This window comes from Pleurodeles waltl, chromosome 1_2 (assembly GCF_031143425.1).
Source record: "Pleurodeles waltl isolate 20211129_DDA chromosome 1_2, aPleWal1.hap1.20221129, whole genome shotgun sequence".
Taxonomy (NCBI): domain Eukaryota; kingdom Metazoa; phylum Chordata; class Amphibia; order Caudata; family Salamandridae; genus Pleurodeles; species Pleurodeles waltl.
The window spans coordinates 1,089,620,374-1,089,644,029 of record NC_090437.1 but is presented as its reverse complement, the minus strand read 5'-3'; the positions used below and the strand labels follow the sequence as shown (position 1 = coordinate 1,089,644,029).

General features: G+C 46.2%; 1 protein-coding gene across 1 annotated transcript in view; it reads right to left on the bottom strand.

Moving 5' to 3' along the window:
* The window catches only part of ANAPC4 (anaphase promoting complex subunit 4), a 203,620-nt gene that overhangs the window by 32,670 nt on the left and 147,294 nt on the right, over positions 1 to 23,656 (bottom strand). The window contains exon 26 of the mRNA XM_069202153.1: positions 18,552 to 18,722. Within this exon, the coding sequence (XP_069058254.1) occupies positions 18,552 to 18,722 (171 nt within the window). The remainder of the gene's footprint in view (positions 1 to 18,551; positions 18,723 to 23,656) is intronic.

Here is a 23,656-nt window from a genome sequence, read left to right as displayed (position 1 = left end):
CCTGATGGCGGAAAGAAAACAATCTAAGATGGAGTCGACGCCCATGCGCAATGGAGCCGAAAGGGAGGAGTCACTCGGTCTTGTGACTCGAAAAGACTTCTTCGAAGAAAAACAACTTGTAACACTCCGAGCCCAACACTAGATGGCAGGATAATGCACAGCATGTGTATCTGCAGCTACACATGCCACCGAACATATATTTACACACACACACACACACACACACACACACACACACACACACACACACACACACAGGTTAGTTAGGTGAATGTGTCCAACATTAATGTTTGGAAGTATATAAAAAAAAAAAAATAATAATAATTCACCAGTTATGGTTAGCAGAGACAACTATAACATGCGCCCCCGGGATACACTTATTATCTCACATATTAGATCACTCATGACATGTTTTATCACACCACTGATGACATCTCAAATTACATCATCGATGGCATCATCCAATGAGTGTGTTACTTTAAGGTTTACTCGTGGGGGGTAACTACCATAACACTTCTTTATCTACTTTCGTACAGGGTGTGTTCTGCTAACGGGTTTAAGCGTTCAGTGCTCCTAAATACATCATAGCTGTACATACATATTGAACATTTTTTTTATAAATGTTTGAACTGAAAAATAACCCTGTGTGCAGGTGACAGTTGACAACTTGTGTTCAGCATGTTCCACACAGGTTTTTAGGTTTGGCAGAAAAAGTCTACAACAATGCAAAGATTTTACATACAACGTACTATGTATTTTAAGCAGCCTTGAGTTATTAGACAGAATTGTCTCCGCATGTCAATTTCTACATAACATAGAAGACAGTAAGCACCAGGTATTAAGCTATGTACATGTGCTTGTTTTACATCATTAGATGATTTACCTGTATAGTTTTTGCCATAGTATGAAGGCTGCTTGTAGTATAATCTTTAGCACCTTCAGCCATTGCTTATTTTAAGAGAATAGTGCCCTTTCTGCCAAATGTTGCATGGAGTGTAGAGTTCTTAGTAGAAACCTTTTAATACTCTATAGTATATTTCTCATGAGAGCAGTTTTAATGTCTGCATACAGTGTGGTACAGAGTAAACTCTCTCCACAGAGTGAATACGGTTTACAGTGCCTTCTCTACTCCTATCAACTTCATTTCTCAATGTAGGTTTGGTGACTGTCAGGGGTTTGGTACAGGTAAAGACTGTCCGTAGTAGGGCAGTAGTTATGTAGCAGGGTTTGGACATCGAGGGAACTTGCTTCTCCCTGAACAGTTGTATACAGCTTCAACACCATGTTCAGGATAGGTTACTCTCATCTGTGATGCATAGTCGACATGACCTCGGCTACCAAGCTTGCTTAACCTGTGGGGGGGATTGTATGTATGATACTAGTAAAGACACTTCATATTATTCTGAGATATTTTACACTTACTGCCATAGCTTTAGTGATATACTAGTTTATAAAGCAATGTGCACAAAAAAAGCTTGGACGAGGTCATCAGTGATGTCATAGAACATGTCAGGAGTAAAGTCATATGTGAGGTCATAAGAAGTGCATGGCGGGGAGTAAGGCGAGTTTCTGTGTTTTTTTTATTTTTATTCAAAACATTAACATTGTCACTGACAAATTCACCTATAACTTTACTTTACCCTTTGTATTTTTCGGTGAACATCTAGGGTTTTTTAAATGTAAAGTAATATTTAATTTCCATACATAAATCCAAACACCAGCGGTGGGTGGGACTGGCTGCAGTGACTGGACTGCGGTCAACCCTTCCCCCATGTCACCAACCCCACGCTGCGTACGGCCTTCTACATGTGCACTGGGGGGATTGGCCCTGTTGTCAACCTCGGTAAGGGCAGCCAAGCCCCACACTGCCACATTGCCTTTGGTCGTGCACGGCAGTGGGTTGGCCAGGCCTTGTTGGCCAACCCCCACATGCACCAATCCCTCGCTGTGCACTGCCTTTGGCCATGTGTGGTGAACGGTTGGCCACAAGGCCTGGCCTGTAGCCAACTCCCCTAAAGACAGTCAACCCCATATTGCACACGGCCTTCAGCTGTGCACAGCGGGGCGTTGGCCACAGGGCCTGTACCGTGGGACCTCATCTCTCATGACACTTTTTTTTTTCCTTTAACAGGAGCAGGCCATGTGGCCCCCTTCTCTGAGCTTTGTTATGCCCTGGGGAGCCCACCCCTGTGGCAGAGGTTCTTTAAAATGGGGTGGGAAGCCACATAGTCGCCCTCCCTTTTATGAACACAGCCCTAGGGGTGGGCTCCATGAGGCATAATGTTATTAAATGCAGCCTAGCAGCCGTTTTGTTTCTTTTTTTACCGATTGTGCGGGATTCCAGCATTTTTTGTCTTTTTTTTCCTATCTGACTGGGGTGGGGGGAGAGAGAGAGGGTGCAGGGGTGGGGGACGGAGGGGTTTTATTCTCTGTGCCTCCACCACGGGGGCCTAGGGGGTCAAGGTATCCCTACCCTGCTGCCTTATTTTTATTCTAACTTCAAGATAGGGTACTAAGGGCCTGATTTGAGTTTGGCAGAGGGGGGTACTGGGTCACAAACGTGACAGATATCCTGTCTTCTCACCCGATAGGTATCCAGTCACTTGCAGGTTCCAGAGGCTTATTCGAAGAGCCAGGTCTTGAGGGACGTTCACTAAAGACCAAGGTTATTTATTGGTTTACTAAAAAATTCAGATCTGTATACCTATGATCTCTTCTCTGGGGGGGGAGGAGCCGGAAAGGGGATTGCATAGTTGTAAACTTTGCTCAGAGGTCATTTGTGGGTTTGTTGTTAGAGTACTTTGCTTAAGTCAATTTTCAAAGCAGAAAGTTTAATGGCGGTCCCTTTGGGGTACTTTTATAAACTTCTTAATGTCTGGGTATTAAATTCTGTACGTGAAAACGGGGCTGGTCGGAATGTGTATAATGTCCCCACATTTAACCGCTTTTCCACTCTGGAACAGGTTGATTGACTAACATCCAGCAATCAGGTTCTCTTACTTACAGATGGCTTTGGGTCTCCTAGGTGTAGGAGGCTCAAATAGAAAAAAGTTGTTGCAGCACTTTTTAGATTTGCTGTGGGATTTGGTGGGAAAAATCACTGGGTGCAATGTGCTAAAGGCCCTACATTGGCAATATCTGGTGCTGGAGTCTGGGGTTATTGTGAAATCTTCAACCTGCAAGTAGCTGAAAATAACTTTTTAAAGGAAGCTTCTTTCAGTCCCTAATAGCTTCCCTATTACAGAATGCCACTCTGAACTGGGGGTTGGTTCAGCTAGAGGATCACGTTAAACTAGCGTCTTTATTGTTCGTGGAGAGCAATCTGGATCAATCAGGAAACCTTGCTCAACCAATCTATAATTAATGATGCCAAGTCCCCCCCGACTTGGCCCCCAAATTAAAATGGCTAAGCTATGTGAAGGGGCAGTTTTCCCTATTAGGGAGAGAGGACTGCTATCATAATCCTGTTATTGACTAATATCTCCAAAAATCAAAAGGGAAGACTTCTTTGCCATGAGAGAATGGTTTAGGCCTGCCAATGAAAAAGAGCGTGGCGAGCTATTATCCTTTGGTTACTACCAACACTATGGAGCCATGTCTTTTGTTCACATTATCTAAGACCCAGTGTTTTTATCTAATAAGGTTTACATTTGGAACTGCATATTTTTTGGTAGGTTATCTCAGCCACTCTTTTCATGATTCCTGTTTAGAGCCCTGCCCATGTGACTAGACAACTGCTCAGTCTCTGCTACCTTTTATGATCTTTTGTAAACTTTAGGCCATTTCGAGAAAACAGGTTATTTTGCCTTTGCTAAAGTTTTTTTAAATATTCAGCAATGTAGGCCAGCCCTTTTATACCTGCAGCTTTTACAAACAGAATACATTTGTCTGATGATTTGCAAGAATATCTCTGCAGCAGTACACCTTAGGCGTGCAGTGGGGAAATAGGGTGGTTTTGGGGTTATGGTTTTGTATCCCAATCCCATCACTGTACAGTTTTGTTTCGTAGGTTATGTTTTTTCTAAGGTATGTTTATGGTCATATTGCCTATATGATGACGATGATGGAGGGCCTGAGGCAGAGTTTATAAGTATATGCCTTGAGAGAATTACAATTTGCACAGTGTTGCCTAGTCTACTTGCCCTCACAAACTAGCCCACTCCAATTATTAACTCTATTATCTCAACCATGGACTACCTGTGGACAGTTATCCGGCAGGGGATATACCTGTTTTTCCCCATCTTGCCCCTGCTATTTTTAATGATTATCATTGTGCTGTTTGCACTAGTTTAATATTCCAATTTTTGATGGTTTTATATCCTTTTTATACAAGCGTGTTTGATCTTAACCTGCACATGAAACTGCATTATGTACTTAATGCTTTTACGATTTTTACATAAAAATTGAATAAAGCGTATTTTGACTTGATTTGAATGACCGCCATAATAGCACCCCTGAGGCAAGACCTAGAGCCCTCTGAATAAGTGTTCGGGGCAAAAAATTATTTTGCATCCTTTCTAAGAGCAGCTGTCAGATCACTAGCTGCCATTCACCAAGCGTTCAAATTCCCTAATACCAGTGGACAATCTAACCCACCATAAATTCAGAGCAGGACTCAGGAGTGATTGGAGACCCCCAGAAAGTACAGCCTGCTCCGCTGTACCGCATGAGTTTGCTGTGGGTGGGAAAAAAGAGACCCAGGCAGGAGAAGGGGGTTGTGTGTTCCGAAGAACAAGGCGAAGGCCTGCTCCCTGCCAGGTGTGGCCATGTATGAAGCCTCTAAGAAAGATTTAATGGCTTGAGCAGTCACTGGGCCAAGTATCTGTGTGCTCATGCCTAGAGAGCCCATTTTTAGACATGGCATGATGAATTGAACTGTATTGAATTATACTTGGGTATACACACAATTCTGTTATTGTTTCCTGAGTGTCTTTCAGCGTCTTCTGAGGGGGCTTCTCGTTGTCAGATGTTTCTATGGAAGTCTGTGATAGTTCTTCAGAAGGTATGGACGGAGTCCTCAGCTGGATGGAGACCTCAGCCTTGAATACTCTTCCTTCAACCTCTGGGACCCAATAAGCTGTATTGCTCAGGTCACAGCAGTCAAAGGTCAATACTTACTTCACTGATCTTGCCCCTTAGAGATGTACGAGAGTCCGGCATTGCCTGCAATGATGAGATCGCAAAATCTATAGGGGGCTGCTTCGCCAGCTGTGGCACTGTGCCTGTCTGACCAGCGGAGATCTGGGCCTTGTCAATTTTGCCTTGCGAGGGCTGTTCTGGCTCCCCCTTTATTATTGCTAGGGTTAGGATCTCTCCAAAATAACAGGGAGCCTGCCAGAAGCTGGGTTGCTGGTAGAGGGGGTAGAACCCTACTCAAGAAGTTATCTTTGTCACAAGTAAACCCCATATTAACCTGTTCTCAACTCCGTGGTAGGTTGGAACAAAGCAGTTAGGCTTAATTGAGGGCAATGTGTTACGTATTTACAACATATCAAAGAGGAACTCAGTAAAAACACAACATAAAAGGATCCCACCACCAATGTAGAAAAATAGATGAATGTTTAATAAATAAAGCAAGACTAAATTGTCAAAAAATCCAATCTGTAAAACCAGAAAAATACAGTTTTAAAGTTTTCAGTGAAAATAGCGCCAAATAGCACAAAGTCCTAACTGTATACATTTGGTTGCGCCGGCCCAGGAAAAAGTCACAAGTTCAGGCTGACCATGATCAAGCCTGGGCCAGCTACAAGGACCCAGTTAGGCCCGCTAAACAAGAGTACCTAAATCCTGGTTGCAGAAAGTTGCAAGGTCCCACGTTGAGGATGTGTCACGCAGCCAATGCAATGCATCGGTTACGAGTAGCTGTGAGGCTGCAATGCAAGGTCCCACGTCGTCAAGCATCCTATCGGTGAAGGCTTGTAATTCGAATTACAGTGTCAAGGATGCGTCATGAGTTGAGGAAATGCATTGGTTCGGAGAAACTGCAAGGCTGCAATGCAATAAACGGCATTGCCAGCGTGGCCACTGTGGGCAAGAGATTTGCAATGCGAGGTCCTGCATCAAGGAAGGTTCGCACAGTGGAAGTTCTGATGCGAGCTGCGAGGTTGATGCAGAGTCCTTGCACTGAGGGGAACCTAGCAGCAGAGGTGGTGTGGCACTTCTGCTTAGAACTGCACTGCGCAGCAAAGGAGATGTGTCAGTGCGGCTGGGTCCAAAGATGGGCTGGCAGAACACCTTCAGGTTCATCTCGAAGGGTCCAGAACTGCAGTGGCACCACTTGGAAGGGTAGGACTCACAGATGGCAGAGTCCAGGTGCTGGGTTCAAGGTTGTTGGACCCTTCTGTCCCTAAGGCTTTAGTCAAGAGGCCAACCAAATAGCCCCTTCAGTCACTCTGGGGTCATGCCTTTAACACAGGCAGGCCCGGTCCTTCTCTCCCAGGCAGCACAGCAGGGCAGCACTCCTTCGGAGCAGCAGTCCAGCAGAGTGGCAGTCCTTTCAGCAACACAGCACTCCTTCTTCCTGGCAGAGTATCCACAGGTCCAGAGGTTTAATGAAGGGTTAATATCTAAGGTTCAAGATTTATACCCGGTGAAGTGCACAGGCTTCCTGCCTTCCCTGCCCTGGCTCCAGGCTAACTACAGGGGGTATGCAGCCCTTTGAATAGAGGCAGGACACAGACTATTTAAGTGTATGTAGGGCTGTGCATCCAGCTCTGGCCTTCCATTATGCCAGTGATGGCTCTGCAAGGCACACCTAAGCTCTCTATTGTGTGTGGCTGTCTAGGAGGAATACACAAAGCCAAACCGTCAGCTACACCCAGTCATGTGACCCAGGGACAGCCTGCAGGCACTAAATGGGCATGACAGGAAAATGCCAACTTCCAAAAAGTGGCTTTTTCAAAATTATAATTTTAAATCTGACTTTACCAAAAAGAGAATTTTTCATAACAATTTTAAATACACCAAACATGAACTGACTACCTGTTTCCTACAGAGGTTATAGCTTATTAAATGTAATAAGATAATTTAAGGTTTAAGGTTATCCAGTGGGAGAAGGAGGCCCTGTAGTTTCACTGCAAGGACATGTAAAGCTTAATGGTACATGTCCAGCTTTTTATATACATGGCACCATGCCCTGTGGGCTGCTTAGGGCCTACCCTAGGTGTGACATTTGTATTAAAAAGGATGTTTTGGGTCTTGCAAAAGGCTTATTTTGCAAGGTTGAAATGGCAGTTTAAAATTGCACAAAACAAGTTCCAACGGCATGTTTGAAAGACCTACTTAAGTGGGTGGCACAATAAGTGCTGCAGGCCCACTTGTAGCATTTCATTTACAGGCCCTGGGTACATGTGGTACTACTTTACCATGGACTTGCACTGATTTAGCAGTGGTAAAGTACACAGTTGCCAGAGATGGTACCAGGGGAACCTGGCTTGGCAGTTCGGGCTGGACTGTTCCCATGAGGAACAGGGTCAGACTGATTTGCATATGGCTGGGTCCAAACTGGGGTGGTGTGGTGAGCAAAAAAACAATGGATTAAAACCAGATCTTTATGACTGGGGGTGAATGTTTGCATTGTTCAGCATTCCGTCCATCATCTGTTCTTTTTGCATTTGTCTCCCCAAGTGGGAAGGGTATGCCCAGATGTGGGTCCCGTGCTCACTGCACCACTGGATTAAAGCTAGCCTAGCTGATGAAGGGTGATACCCTGAAACTGGTCCTAGGATGCTTGTTTACGGTCCAGGGAGGACCTGGCTTGGCAGTTCGGGCTAGACTGTTTTCATGAAGAACAGGGACAAGACTGATTTGCTTATGGCTGGGTTCAAACTGGGGTGGCGTGGTAATAAAAAAAAAAAATGATGGATTAAACCCAGATCTTTGTGACTGGGGGTGAATGTTTGTATTGTTCAGCATTCTGTCAATTATCTGTTCTTTTTGCATTTGTGGTACCAGGAGAAGGGCATCACCCAGGGAGGTCCCCTATGGTTGATAATTAAATTTAGAAGAGCTCAGGACAAAGTCACAATCCTCCGGGAAAGGGGATCACCATGGTGCCACACGGTGCGAGGTACCCGGGTCACAGCCCTCCTCTTCTCCAATGAGGTGGAAGATGAAAAGCAAGACACAAAGTCATGGTGCACACCTCAGAAGGGGATGAAATAGCATTTAGGGAGGAGGGTCTTGGAGGATGATCACAATGGCGCCACTCAGTGCAAGGATGCTGGATCGTAGAGTCCCATGGGGAGAGGACTGCCACAATGGTGCTGCTTGTAGCAGGGCCGCAATATCACAGACCCCTCGGTTGGGGGGAAAGGAGGTTTTAAGAGTCGCAATGGTGTTGGGGTGAGGGTGGCCTGACGCTGATGGCGCCGGCAGCACGATAAGGAACTCCCAGTCCTAGAGCCCCTTTTCGCCATAATTCTGTGGTGCAGCCAACACCGGACGGTGCGGGGTGCAGGGTACGCAGGATCTGACCAAACCGAGTGATCAGACAGCGCAGCCGATCCCTAATCAGGGCTTCAGCGCAAAGGAGCGAGTGGGGCTGCGACCCTTATACGGCAAGATGGCGGCCGCCATATAGAAGACGGCACTGGAGGCTGGGCCATGAGGAGGCCTCTGACTTTTGACCCGGTAAGACGATATAACAGAGCGACTGCAGTGGTGGCCATAACGGGCTCTGAGAGACGTAGCGTACAGAGGAGCCGGCCCCTGAAAACATCCAGCCAGGAGGGCCTGTTCCACAGTGGAGGAGACGCGGCAGGGGAGAATGGGGGGCGGGGGATGGATGAGGACCGCATGGCTGTGTCCGCCTGGGTCTTTCGGCAGGCAGAGGTGAGAGCAGAGGGGCAAAGAGAGTGGACGACTGGCTCGGCGATGGGGCCTACCTCAGTGCTTATTTGGAGGTGGGGGGCCTGGTGGATAGAGTGAGGTGGTGGGTGCTCCGCGTCCATTGACTCCGCCCCCCCTTCCCCACTTTTCAGCCAGGAGGGGAGGAAGAATAGAATTGGGGGTTGAGAGCTGTTGAATCCCCCCCCAACTCCCCAGGATGCAGATTGGATGCCCCCCGCAGGAATTACTCGCCTTGAAATACTGCAGGTGTGACCCTACGGGAAGTTGGAGACCCCGCTTCAGACCTATCTGTGACTTGAGCCCTCTTTTCCCTGACAGCTGGCGTTCATCCCCTGAGGCCTGCTGCCTGGTGACCCATCTGCCGTCCTCGAGGCCCAGGGGAAAGGGAGGAAACAACAGGGAATGCAACCTGAGTGGAGTGGGGGGCCACGACCACCAGATGTACAACTACTAAGATATGAAGCCCCCCCCTCCTGGCCATTCTGGGTCCTGCCTGAGGTACTAGTGACTGAGCTCCCTGGAGGCTTGCGGAGACGACTCGGAGGGTCACAGAGGCACATGAACGGATGCATATCGATCGAGGTGAGTTACACAGGCACCCCGTGTAGGAGAACTGGTACGCGGGCCGACTGCTGACCTTGTTGGACAGGTGACGAGCGAGAGCGAGGAGGAGCTCATCTATTTGTTGGTGGTGGACAGTGCGGCCTGCCTGTTGGCACCGAGGACAGTTTTGGAGACATCTCATTACCCTGTGGGTATTAATCGCCATTGGAAAACATGTGAAGAAGAAGGACCCCATTGTTCATCCTGTGTCTGAGACAGAAACTGAGATGAGCACGCAACATGGTCAGATGCTGCGGGATGTGATGCAGCCATAACAGCTACTAGGGAGGCTCTAGAAGCAAAGATTGATGCCCTGGGGACAGATTTGAGCTTCGTGAGAGATGACCATTGCCAATTAGAGGAGCGGGTGACTGCCAATGAAAGGGAAGTAGCAGAATTACCGCCTACTGTTATGGGTCTCACAACACGCGTGGCTACAATGGTGACTAAAATTAAAACCTTAGAGCTACGTGATGAAGATGCAGAAAACAGGTGCTGCTGAAGCAATAATAGGATAGTGGGGCTACCAGAACAAATAGAGGGTGGCATTATGATAGACTACCTGGAAAATCTTATCCGCACAGAGCTCCCCCCGGAGGGGCTATTTTCCTTTTTCCTGCTGAAGCAAGCACACTGGGTCCTGGCCAAACCACCCACCCCCCAGTAGTGGCGAAGCTTCTCTTATACAAGGACCGGGACTTTATCCTAACCCAGGATTGGCAGAGGGGGAACTGGCTGATGGAAAGTAGCAGGGTCAAGAACTTCCCTGATTTATACCACAAGATCCAGAGGCACCGGGCCACCTTCAATGAAGCTAAGCAGCGCCCATGTCAAATGGGGTTACAATATGGAATTATGTTTCTGGCTTGCCTTAGAATCGTGACTGCTGAGGAAGCCTGGTTCTTTTACAACCCCCAAGAATTTTGGGACTGGATCCACAACCACCCTCAACTGGGACCCAGCAACATGGTGAAGACACAGTGCCCTTCTCGTCCCAGAGAGAACAGCAACGAGCAGTTGAGGCGGTGGCACTTCAGAGATGCATATCCTAGATCCCTGGTGGGGACTCGTGGGGGTCAATCGGAGGAATGGGATTCGGACATGGCCTCTAGTGCTTCTAACTCCTCCAGCACTTTACAAGCATGTCACTCCTGGAACTGCAGATATTATCTAACATATTTCTGTGCCATCAGTTGGTAGGCTGAATGTTGCTCAGGTGGCTGGCTGGTGTTATATTGCACCCCCTAAGACAATGGAGCCCTGTTACGGTAGGTTAATGTATTTTAAGGCTGCACAACTATTACTGCATTATGTTATCATATGGGGCTCTGGATTTGGGGCTCACAATTGTGTCCCTTCTCTTTTTTCTGCTAATGAATGTTCTGTGAGAATGCACACATCTGGCAATGCAGTTTATTGCCCAGCCCGATTTGTCCTGGGTAGGGTATATTGGCTGGGGGTTTGGAGGTTATTCATGTGGGTTTTATCAAAGTGCATCAATCTAAACATTGATATGGGCAAACACAGGAGGAGGGGGGAGACAGGAAGTATATAAATTAAAATTATAAACTGTCCTAATGGCTCCAGTGCCGAGTTATAGGTTCCTCTCCTGGAACGTTAGAGGTATGTACACTTTGTCAAAGAGGTATAAAATATTTTCGTTCTGAAATAGGAGAGGTATACATATAGCGTTCCTTCAGGAAACCCACCTCACCGCTCAGAAAGGACTGGCACTACAACGCAGGTTGTGAGGTCAAGACTATTATACTAGTTATACTGCCATGCTAAGGGGGGGCCGGGTCCTTATTTGGGTGATAGCAGGGGTTTCATTCCAGTATGTGAATAAAGTAGTAGACCCTGATGGGAGATATGTAGTGGTGCATGGAAGGTTGGAGAGCAGAGACTTGACCTTAATTAACATATATGTGCCCAACTCTGACCAAGTGTCTTTCCTTCTGAAATTATTGGGCTCCCTGGGGCATTACCCTGCACATTCTGGGGTGAATGGGGGGGGAGGGGAGAATCAATTGTTTGACAGACCTTGATATGGACTAATTCCACCTCACTCTTCAAGATCCCCCGACTCACAGAACGGTCCTTTTCAGAATGGCCTCAAGCATGGGGCCAAGTCGATACCTGGTACACCCCCACTCACAGACTTATTCATAATTTCCTAGCCTATATAACTTTCATGTAAGACTTGACACCTTTCTGTGCTCCCCAGATGCCCACAGAGCAGTGCCAAATGCAGAATATTTAGTGACATCATTTCAAACCAGCTTCTCCTAAACCTTAAATGGCATTGTTCTAGGACTAAGATCCCTACGTGGTAGTGGAAACCCAAAACGTTTGAAGAACAGGTCTTTAGAGAAGAAATAACAATCCTTGTGGTCTACTGTGCATGATGTAATTTGATGTGGTCAATGGAGACAAAGCGGTTGTCTTTGGGACCAGGCAGTGGCTGTAGGATGACAGTTCTGGTACCCTGTGCCCCATGAACCAGCACCGGTGCCCGGTAGGATGGGCCAAACTCCTTTGTCACAGGTATCCTTTCTCAAACTAAACCCCCCCAACTTTTGGAATTCAGCCTGTGGATGTTGTTAAATCCCTCATTCCCAATGTGACGGCATGTGCTAATGAATGCTCATTGCGGAACTGCTATGATTCCTGCCAGACAGTGACATGTTCATTTGGGTCAAAAGGTATTTCTGCCATCACTGCACCAGGACCATCAAGATCTGGGATGTACAGAGGGATGCCGAACAGGACTGCTGCATAGGGTGTACGACCTCCCAGGCAGATTATCTAATGCTCTCTGGACTCCATACAAGTGATAGAACTAAATACGACCCGAACCTACTACCCTAGCTGTTAAGGATTGTTTGAAGTTCCGTTTTTTTTTCTTTTCACTACCACATTTCCCTCTGGATGGTAGGGTGAAGAATAATGCACCCCAGCATCCCTGAATGCCCTAGAGGCAAAAGGAAGGCCCTGGTCCGAATGGAATGTTGCAGCTGCATATGTCCCAAAGAAGACCTGCAAATCTTTTATAACAGTTTGGGAGTCAGTCAATCAATCAATGTGGACACACCCACAGGAATCTGATGCAAGAATCTACAGCAAGAAGAATTTATATGTATGCACCATCTGAATTTAAGGGACCTCAATGGTCCAAGTACACATACTGCAATGGCTTTTTGGATATTAAGAGGGGTGTCTGCGATGAGCGTTTAATTTGTTGTCAAATTTCATAGCTAAGGGCATACTGTTTGGTCTGCTTGTATAGACCAGGCCACCAATAGCGTTTTTTGTAGTAGAGAGAGGGTAGCCGCCACACCAGCATGGGCAGAAGCAACACCCTTGTGAGCTGCTTCAATCAGATGTTGCCAAAGTTCTTGGTTTTGTATGACACAATCACCACCCTGTATTGTAACAAAAATAAAATTTGGGCACTTAACAGGCAGGAATATTTGGTAGGGTATGCTTTTGGTAAAGGCTTGCCATCAGCCAACGCATTCACAGCAAAATGTCATCATCCATCCTTGTTTGAGAACACGTTATTGCAGCAACAGAAGCTATAGCAACTGCAGACTTGGCCGCTTCATCAGCCAATGAGTTTCCTACAACGTGTATTCCAACACGTTGGTGGCCCAATGTACGTATTACATGAGCCTGTGGCAGTTTGTCCGAGACCTGCAACGTCCCCCCCATAAGAATTTGTTTTAATGTGTTTCTTTTTTAATATCTGAACTCATTAAGGCGCCAGTAATGTAAGTGGACACAGTAATACGAATCACACACAGTAATTGTAGGACGTTCCGGATCTGTATGTTCCAGTGCCAAAATCAATGCTTTAAGCTCTGCAAGTTGGGCTGTGCAATTCCTTAGAGACTGCATGTAGGACTGTTGAGGGTGGAATTTACCATCCCTTATAACTCCACAAAGGGCTACTCAAGACGAGGAGTATTGGTGTTTGGTACGTACAGCTGGTTGGGCTGAACCATCAGTTGTAAATGATGATTCTGTACTGGTCAAGAGGCATGACATTAGTGGGCATGGGATATTTAAGTTCATACTGGAGAAATTCTTGGGTCTGTAGCTTTGAAAAATAATCAACATCAGTGGCAGTCAATGAGGTAGCTCATTGCATCCAAAGTGGATGCAATGCTTTTAAGTTTGGAACGCTGGCTTTCGTAAAAGCCTGAGGGGCTGGTATTGGGATAACAATAATAATACGTTTTCTGTGGTCCCTCCTTGATGATCACCATCTCAACTGCAGTAATTTTTTCTGTGGGTGCAAAACGCATTTCTGCATTGGAGTATAAGTGTGGTTTGTACGTTATGGGTACTGTGTCACCCTGGGGAAGGGAGAGGGATCTGCCCCTGGCCCAATTGCAGAGCGTTAGCCACCACTGCAGATCTTGTGCAGTTCCCTCTAAGATCTGGACCATGTCGGAAAGATTCCCCTGATGCTGTGCCCACTGGAGCTTCAGGTCCCACTGCAGAGCCCGCAAATCCCATTTGGCATGTTTCACCAGCAGGATGCAGGAGGCCATGAGGCCCAGCAGCGTCAGTCATTCTCACCAAAATCTAGGATAGAGACTGAAATATCGGTATCATAGCCTGAATATCCTGGACTCTCCACTTGAGAGGAAAAGCCCAAACTGCACTGTGTCCAGAACGGGGAAGGAGTCAGGTGAGACTTCGGCACATTTATAGTAAATCCCAGCAAGTGCAGGAGATCCGCTGTAGTCTGGAGGTGGGAGGCAATAGCCTGGAGCAAGTCTGCCATCAACAACCACTCGTCGAAATAGGGGGAAGACTGAAACCACTGATCTGCGCAGATGAGCTGCGACCACAGTCATCACATTGGTAAACAACCGAGGAACGCTGGTAAGGCCAAAGGGGAACATGGTGAATTAAAAGTGCTCTGTGGGCAGGCAGGACGGGAATCTGAAAGTAAGCATCCTGCAATTACAACGCTACCATCCAGACTCCTGGGTCTAGGTCAGGTAGAACATGAGCCAGAGTGAGCATTTTAAACTTTTCCTTCTTGAGAAAGAGATTGAGGGACTGAAGGTCTAGGATAGGGCAGAGGCCCTTGTCCTTTCTGGGCACCAGAAAGTAGTGGAAACAACCTCGACCTGCTTCTGGTACAGGAACCCTCTTTATGGCTCCCAAGGCCAAGAGAGCCATATCTTCCTCTCTGACAAGTGCCAAGTGATCTTCCTTCATCTGATGGTAGGATGGTGGTATGGATGGAGGGGCAGTCTTGAAGGTGAGGGAGTAGCCCCTTTGAACTTCTCTGCAAAGCCTGTCTGACGTGATGGACTGCCAGCGGAGCAGGTGATGGCGGGTCCTGCCTTTGAATGATCCCTGGTGGGGTAGCATCAGGTTTTAAGTCAGCATGCAGAGGGGAGTGAGAGGTGGAGGACTGGCCAGACCGCTGGCTTACTGGTCCACGGTGACGGTGGATTCCACATCCCTGACCACGCAGAGGCTGGGCAGCATCGGTGGATCCTTGGCTGGAAGGGTATGGTCGTGGCTGGGCACCCATTCCGTAGCCACAAAGGAGCAAAAAGCAGACTGAGGGTAAGGAGGGGCTGCAGCGAGGCCCAAGAACCTGGCTGTAGCACGCGAATCCTTGAAGCGCACAAGTGCAGAGTCTGCCTTCTCTCCGAAGAGACTGGTGCCATCAAAAGGCATGTCCATAAGATTAGCTTGGACATCCGCAGAAAAGCCAGATGTCCTCAACCAGGCATGGCACTTCAAGGCCACTGTTGAAGCAACCGCTCTGCCAAGTGAGTCAGTCGTGACCAGTCCACATCAGACTGTGAACTTTGCTGCATCCTTCCCATCAGCAACTGCTAACGAAAGTACAGCCCGGGCCTCCTCTGGGACCTGCGGCAGCACTGCGCAACCGTATGCCACAGCAGGTGGGAATAACTGCCCAAAAGTCATGTAGCCAGCATGTCGGAAGAAAAAAAAATCTTCTTCCCAAGTGTGTTTAGCCCCTTGGATTCCCTTCCCTGGGGTGCAGAAGGGATCGCGTCCTGGAAGGTGGAGGCTTGGATAACCAAGCTCTCAATGGTGGGGTGTTGTGTCAGAAAACGTGGGTCACCTGTGCAGGGTGAAGGTGAAATTGTCCTCTTCACATGAGCCCCTGAGCTGGGTTTGGATCAGGTATTCAGTAGGACATGAGTAAGGGCTTCATTACAAGAGAGGAGGGGTTCACAGCATGAAGCCCCAGGGTGAAGCACCCCTGTGAGGTGGTTAGTCTTGACTGCCACAGAAGGCAGCTCAAGGTCCAAGACCTCAGTTGCTCTCTGTACCACCACTGAAGCCACGGTAGGGGGAGAGAGCATGTCAGTTTCTGGGGAGGTATCCAGTCCACTGGCTTCAACCAGATCTGCACGCCAGTCACTGAGGTCTTGGAGCTGGTATTCCAAAGGGTCCAGCGACCCCTCCCATTCCTCACTGTAACCTAACCCACAGGAATAAGACTCAGGATCCGACATAGGGGGCAAGGCCCCTGTCTGTACTGGAGTCAGCGCTGTAGAACACCTATCCAGTGTGTGTGTCTGCGTCAGCAATGAGGATGGGGCCGCCCAGGGTCACAGGTGGCGCCAGGAGCGTGTATTTCGGGACTGGCACTGGGGAAGGTCGAGGTGGTATGACCGGCATCAGTTCAGATCCAGGAACAGATCCATGGTTGACTCTTGGAGCCAAGGCTGAAGCTGCCAGAGCAGAACCCAAAGGGGCCCCTTCTGACTCTGTGGGGCCCGAAGGTGCACCAGCGGAGTCAGACTGCCCAAAATGTAGGTGCAGAGCCTTATAAAGCCTTATAAAACTCCTTAAGTTGGGCAAGGGTTGCTCCAGCCTTCCTTTGGATCCACAGAGGGAGGCCTAGATTGATGATGCTCCCCAGGTTTATGAAAAAACACCCATTGATGCACCAGGAGTAGAAATAATCAAAACAGCTTTGACTAAAGTAAAAAAAAGACCAATTATAAAATGACTGGTTATAGCTCTTTCTTTGGAGGAGCGCTAGCTGGCGTAGAAAGAAAATAACTGACATCCGCAGACTGGGGTTGTGTTTATATAGAACCCACATCGTCGTATCCAGCGTGAATGACGCAGACAATGGACACGGAGCCGATTGATGCCACCTAATTGCGCGCAGGGGTACTGCTCAAGACGCCTGGGGAAATTCGAAGAAAGGAATTTGTAACTAGCACTCTCTATCAGAAACAAAATACAGTGATCATCGTTTCAATAAGAATGAAGTAGATAAACAACCCCACCATCTTTGTATGATCCTAAAAGAATAAAGATTCTTACCTAGGCCCCATGTCTAAAATCTGAGAGCATAGCAGTGGTAACCCTTCTGGCCTATCCTGTTCTAAGGGAAGGACCCTGACCCCTATACCTGAAGAGGCTGGCAAGGGTCTGCCTGCTGTCTGGAAGGCAATTCTCTTAGGTTGCTGAAAAGTCAGCACCAGGATCAGCAAAGCTTTCAATGGAAAGATGTGCGTCACCGGATGGTCATGACTGGAATGCCCTCTGCCCTCTTCAGTCCTATGTGGTGTTAATACAATAAATCCTTCAGTGTTCTAAGAATGGGCCTGACGTACTAATGAGTCTAGGAATTAGGGAATGACTCCTGAGGCGGCAATATGAGTTAGTATAACATGTACTGAACATGACAGCCTTGAACAGGGCACAAAGTGAAATGTGTACATATGGCTGCTAAAATGTGCACTACGAACAACTATAGGCCGTATTATGAACTTGACGGAGGGGTTTCCTCCATCACAAATGTGGCGGATATCCCGTCCGTCGTATTATGATCCCATTGTATTCAATAGAGATCGTTATAAGGAGAATGGGATATCGGTCACGTTTGTGATGGAGGAAACCGCTCCATCAAGGTCGTAATAAAGCCCTATGTCTTCTCAGAATGAAGCAACTGATTAAAATATAAAAACAACGAGCTAAAGACTGGCTGTGCTAAAATATATGAAATGAATAAAAACGTGTTTACGTGTAAAAGACAGAGGCTACAGGCCTAATGATAAAAATGTTGTGTCTGTAGATATTTTTTAATCTTCCTCATCTAGCAACCCTATTTTTGGCCAATTCATTAGCCTCTGGATGAGCTGTCTTTTGCATACTCTACTGGACTTTCCTCCAATACCTGAATGGTCCCTCATTTCTGCTTAACGACACTGCCCCTGGTCACCCAGTTTTGAGGTTTAGTAATTAGAAGTTTGTCTTCTCCAAGTCTTATGATAATTAATATTTAATTTACCGCTAAATGCAATTAAATCCATACAGTGCCAACAGCAATAAACATGAAATTAAAGAGCCAGTGTTCTGGAATATTCTTCTTAGAGCAGTTTAAGGAACTAAGGTATCTGGCTGTATGAATGGGACAGGACAGTTTTACCTCTCTGTGAGGTGGTGTGTCTATGGGAAGTGTTTCCTTTCATGTGTTTCTCTTAACAAGGACAAATAACCACATTTTCTGGTATTTTAATGTATTTGTTTTTATTAGAAGCTAACACGTTAGAAAAAAAGATTGAAAATGTGCATTCTGTCTTCATAGGTAAAATTAATTATTCCTTGATGTTGAAACAGTGCTACAGGACCAACATTAGCCATTATACTCAGTGTTCATGAATATGAATAAATATCCCAAGTTGGAGAACCTGACCAGTAAAGGAGACTAATTACTTCTCTCAATTACTCATGCATGTTCAAGTTATGACTGAGGTTGGGCCCACACAACTTTAAAGAGTGAATTTTAGGATCCTCCTTTATGGTATAGGTGTGTGGATTTGTTACCAATACCATAACGGATAGAAGTTCTGAAAACAGAGCTTCACATATGGGTGCACTTGTGGTTAGATAGTGACTTTTATCTAATGAACTCTACCAACAGACTGCAATGTGTGTGCCAATATAGTTAAAGCACTTGTCACATGTCTCCACAAAAAAAATAGTTGAAAACAAATTACAGTTAAAAAAAGAAAACTGAAAACAAATGGAAGACAACAGTTTATTATTTAAGTTATTCTGATTATTAATCTTTGTACCTTTGATTAGAATCCAAGCTGAAATTCTTTTCTAGGTCTTTCTGGAAGTATACTGAAGATAAACTTAGCTGAGAAAGAATTCGGTCTTTTCCTTCTTGCTCACCACTGTTCTTAAGAACTACTGTTATAGTTTCATCATCGTAGAAGTGAGCATCCAAACAACTGTACAAACTGAACAAAGAAAAATAGTTTGAATAATGAAAAGCAAAATAATAATAGCTACAGCAGCACAAAATATATATGTGAAACATTAATTAGGTTTTTATTGAGTGGTTAAAATAATATCAACTGTAGATCTTTCAGAGCCAATTACCCACCCACGTCCAAGACAGTGCTAAATGTTCAAATGATGGTTTTTAAACATATCTACCTTTTATGAGGTGTAGTGTACCCAGACAAATTTGTTTTAGTGGCAGTACCCAGACAATCAACAGCACCTCCCAGCACACCCTCCTACTAATTCTGGCAAGGTTTTTACAAAGTATATTGTGGACAGGTTTGTGTGGGCAGGATTTTTTTGCTTTACCACCAAAACTCTGGAATGCTATACAGATTAATATTCGTAAAAATATTAAAATCTTTTATTGGCTAACGTGGGAATTTTTCAGAAAGCCTAATTCAAATGTATCTATTTTGTTTGATCTATTAGCACCAAGTAACCATGGTGCATGCCTGTTCTGTTAGCTTAAAGAGCAAGTTACTTGCTTTCAGTAACAAATTTTCTGTTAAAGACTTTATCTAACCTCGGACTCTGTTCCTTAGATTATTCCACAGGTGTCAGACTGAATCTGGGAAATCTTGAGAATACCTATGCATGCAGGCAGATATTGTCCACACCGGATGTAACGTGTGTGGGATGCCTATACTGGTGCTATCCCAGCACGGTGACATCAGTTTCTTTTGGGACACATTCCGTGTCCACAGACGCAGAGGCACATCAGAACATGTTAGCAGTGGGCTGTCTCTAAGAGGACCTTCCACCTGAGGAAGTGCAGTTCACAGAGCGGGAAGGGAGGGCTGGTAAGGGATCTGTGGTTAGGTACAGTTCTACCAGAAGAGGTATTACAGTTCTGGAAGAGACTTTTAACTGCAGATATCTTACCTTAGATTAGACACCAAAGCTATAACCTCCCCGGTGCAAGGGCTGTGAACTGACTTAAACCAAGGTGTCCTGCATGACCGAGTGGGAAAAGTGCCATCCTTGATGGACATGACCATCCAGACGGTAGTGCTTTGTGAAGGTAGGAAGTAAAGACCACATAGCTGCCTGGCAATTAATGATCAAGGACAGGCACCCTGTGTGTTAAAAGAGTAGTCACAACCTTGGAAGATGTGGTAATTTTTGTACTGCCTTACCCTTCTTTGCCCTAGTGAATCCAATGAAAAGCTGATCATTCAGATGGTGATTCTTAGTGTGATCAATATAATAAAGAAGAGCCCTCTTTGGATCTTAACGATAGAGCCTCTCCTCCTCCTTAGAAGGGTGAGGGAGAGCAAAGAATACTGGAAGGATGATTGCTTAATCAATGTGGAAAACTGGGTCAAGGGTAGAAATGAGGCATTCATTCTGAGAAGCAGTTTGTCCTGTAAGAATGTGGTATACAGTGCTGGTTTTGATTTTCATGGTTGGCAACTGTAAATCCAACACCTCCACTGCCTGTCTCATTACCACAGCAAAGGGGCAACTCTCTTCCATGGGTGGTCCCGTAGGAGAACACAACACTCTGGGAAAGTAACCAACCCACTACCCTTCTGCAAGTAATTGAATTAACTGTCAATCATAGTGTTGGGGAAATAATCCCTCTAATCTTCATTGTGACCCCACCAAAAGCTGGTTGGCTCTGATCAGACACTGAACCGAAAAGTTGTTGGGGCACCGGGGTGCAGCTCTGAGGCAAAGGCAGGGTTCTGTTTGAGTCAGACTTAACTGGGGCTGGGGATGTCAGTACAGGATCAAGGCACAAGCGCAGTCAGTGCTGAGATGGATTCTGAGTCGGAGAGGACTAAAGAGGTGGAGCTGTCCTCCGATGCCGGAGTCACTTTTGCAGGAACTGCCACGGATCTTAGTGCAGGAATGGAAGTTGGCTAGGCAGTCAAAGGAGAACCGAGACAGATGTTGGAGGCCAAGACTATGCTGAGAGCGACCTGCCAGCAGTAACCTGACTAGAGTCCTCCGCGAACCCTGAGGCCTTAAGGAGCACTGGAGGAAGGGGAAGATTGGCAACAATTTGCAACATGGCCTCATTAAAGGCCTCATCCAGTTGCAACGTTGTCGATGGATCTAGAAACTCTGGGTGCATTGGGATCAGTTGCATGATTGGCTCCTCAGAGTGAGGTGGGGAGACAGGGGATGAGACCGCAAAGCACTATGATGTTCGTGCAACTTTTCAGGTTGAGAATGGTAGAAGTGGGATGAATCCAGCTTGGCCTTCTTGTGCTTCCGCTTTGACTTATCAGAAGACTTCATCCTTGATGAAGATCTGCCACCAGAGCAATCTTGAGAGCAGGAAAGGGACGTCAAACTCAGCTTGGAGTGGCAGTAGGACTGACAAGGCTTCTTTTGTTGTTCAGTGGCAAACAGCTTCATGTGGCCTACCCGGATCGCCTTTGGTTTCATAAGGGTGAACTCCTCATTGGGCTTGAAGTCGTGCGCCGAACCCAAACACCAGAGGCACATCTTGTAGGGATATGCAACAGATACCTGTTTGCGACAGTCCATACAAGGCTTAAACCCTGTAGTTGTTGGAGATAATTCAATCACTTGCACACTGGAAAAAAATAATTTTGTACAAAAAAATCTGTCAACAAGGAAAAAAAGTTGGGAGTGACATCAATGAGCAAAGGTGGTGCGCATATGTGCAGCTGCATCGTCCTTCCAGTGTGGAACTAATCTGATGTGGAGCTCTACTGTGCCACATAAAGGCGTAGGGTAGCAATGCTACTAAATCCTCTGGATCCATTCTGGCGCTTTGGGATATTTGAAAGGTGAGGAATTTGGAGTTGCATGTATCCATCAGAAGCTCCATTTCATTTACAAATATACTGACAGACATATACTCTGTCTGAGCAGGAGATATGTCTCCAAACTGCTCCCTGCTTAAAAATAAGGTCACTTTTGCCAAGCAACAAACTTTTTAGTGTTTTTGAATGCCCTAACACTAGTGCTACAACAGAGGCCCCACTTTTATTCAAGGACACTACTTTCCATCTCAGAATCTTAGATCTGCTAGTTTTCTTGCAAATCTTTACTTCTGTGAGACTTGAATTGGCAGATGAGGGTGGATGAATTGTTCCAAGCCCAATGTTTCACACAATCTCCAAATAGCAATGAGAACCACTGACAGTCATCTCTGTATTTGTAAAAAATCGTATTTCTTTGTGTTTTCATCTCATGCTTACTCAGTGATTGTCAGAGTCGGCATTCTCTCCTGATTTTTAGCCTTCCTCCACCCTGTACCTTGGCAGCAGTAAGGCTTAGAAACAAAAGTAAAGCTCTTTCTGGTGGATACTCTACCTCACTGCAGAATCTTCACTTTAGAATACTCCCCAGGAACCTGAATCTATGTACAAACTTTCTTAGCAACATTACTGCGTGCAGCTAGGTGGCAATGTGCAGCTATCCACTGACTCCATATCCCTCTGGAAGTAACAGCTTTGAGTGGAGCTGCATAGCCGGCCCTTTGTGCGCTGACATCAGTTTCTTGTGAATGTTTTCTGTGCCTTCAAACGTGAATCATAAAAGAATATTTGGTACCAGTGTAAAGTTCTGACCTAGTGATCTTTTTTGATGTTAGAGGCCACTCCACAGAAAAAGGAAGTAGCAGGGCAGCAAGGAATCAGCAGTGAGATAGAGAATCCGCCCAAAAAAGCATTACCAAAGTTAAGTAACTTGTCCTCTAACAGATACTTCTAACCACAGATTTCTCACATTTGAACAGATATCAAAGTAGTATATCCATACGTTGTACAGTCTGTGGAGTAGATTTAGACAAAAATGTCCTGCACGGCCTAAGGGGCGGATTCTCCTTCCCAGCAGACCTGGTTGTGAAGGCAGTAGTCCTTCATGAACGCGTGCAGGAAAGCCCACGTCGCAACCTGACAAAAATCAAGGACAGGCACTCCACGTGCCACACTTCACCCTGGTGGAATGGACTGTCTGACCTCCATGGCCATTGCATAGCAGATCTTGTGGCAAAGTGTTATCCACCTTGACAGGGTCCGCTTCTGCACAGCCTTCCCCTTTTTCACCCAGGAGAATGCCATAAAAAGTGGATTGCCCACATGGCGGTGTTTGGTACAATCAATGCAAAAGCTTTAAGCCCTTTTAGGGCTCAGCCGATGAAGCCCCCTCCTCCTCTTGAGAGATTGCACAACATCACAACTTTAGGCAAGAAGGCTGCCGGCACTCCACATCAGTTTCTCTGGAAGAAAGGTGGAGTAGGGAGGTTGCACCAATAGTGACTGGAGCTTACTCAACTAACCAGCTAAAGTGACTGCAATGAGAAAATCAGTCTTTAGAGTCTGCAGACCCAGCGAGCAGCTTTGATTCAGCTTGAAGGCATACATGAGAAACGTCAATACCAAGCATCACAAATGGTTTGAGAGGAAACCTGCATCAAACCTTTAATAAACTTCATCACAAGGAGACGGTAGTTCTGGCAAACGTAGAAAGGCTGGAAGGGCAGATGAGTAACATTTATTAGTCCCCACTACAAGGCAGCACATAGCCAAAGACAAAAAGAACAGGAAAACATCAAACATTTTGGCTTATAAAAGGATCTGTCTTGCAAACTCAACATCACGCCACAAAATTGTCAGGAAGTGCCTGTGGCAGCGAGGATGACATCCCCCACTTATTGCAGCTGATCAAATACAATTAACTGCTTCCACTCAATCTTCATTCATGGAGATGTAGATTGTGCAGATTTTGATGACGGACTATCCTGTGCCTGTGACAGGAGATCTCCTTGAAGTGGTAGCCACTAGAGTGTTTTCGGGCTGGTCGTTCCTGATCTTTTTCAGAACTCGGGACAGGAGATGCAGGGGTAGGAATACATACAGGAGTCCTGTCTTCCATTCCGGCTGGAATGCATCTCCTAGCGAGG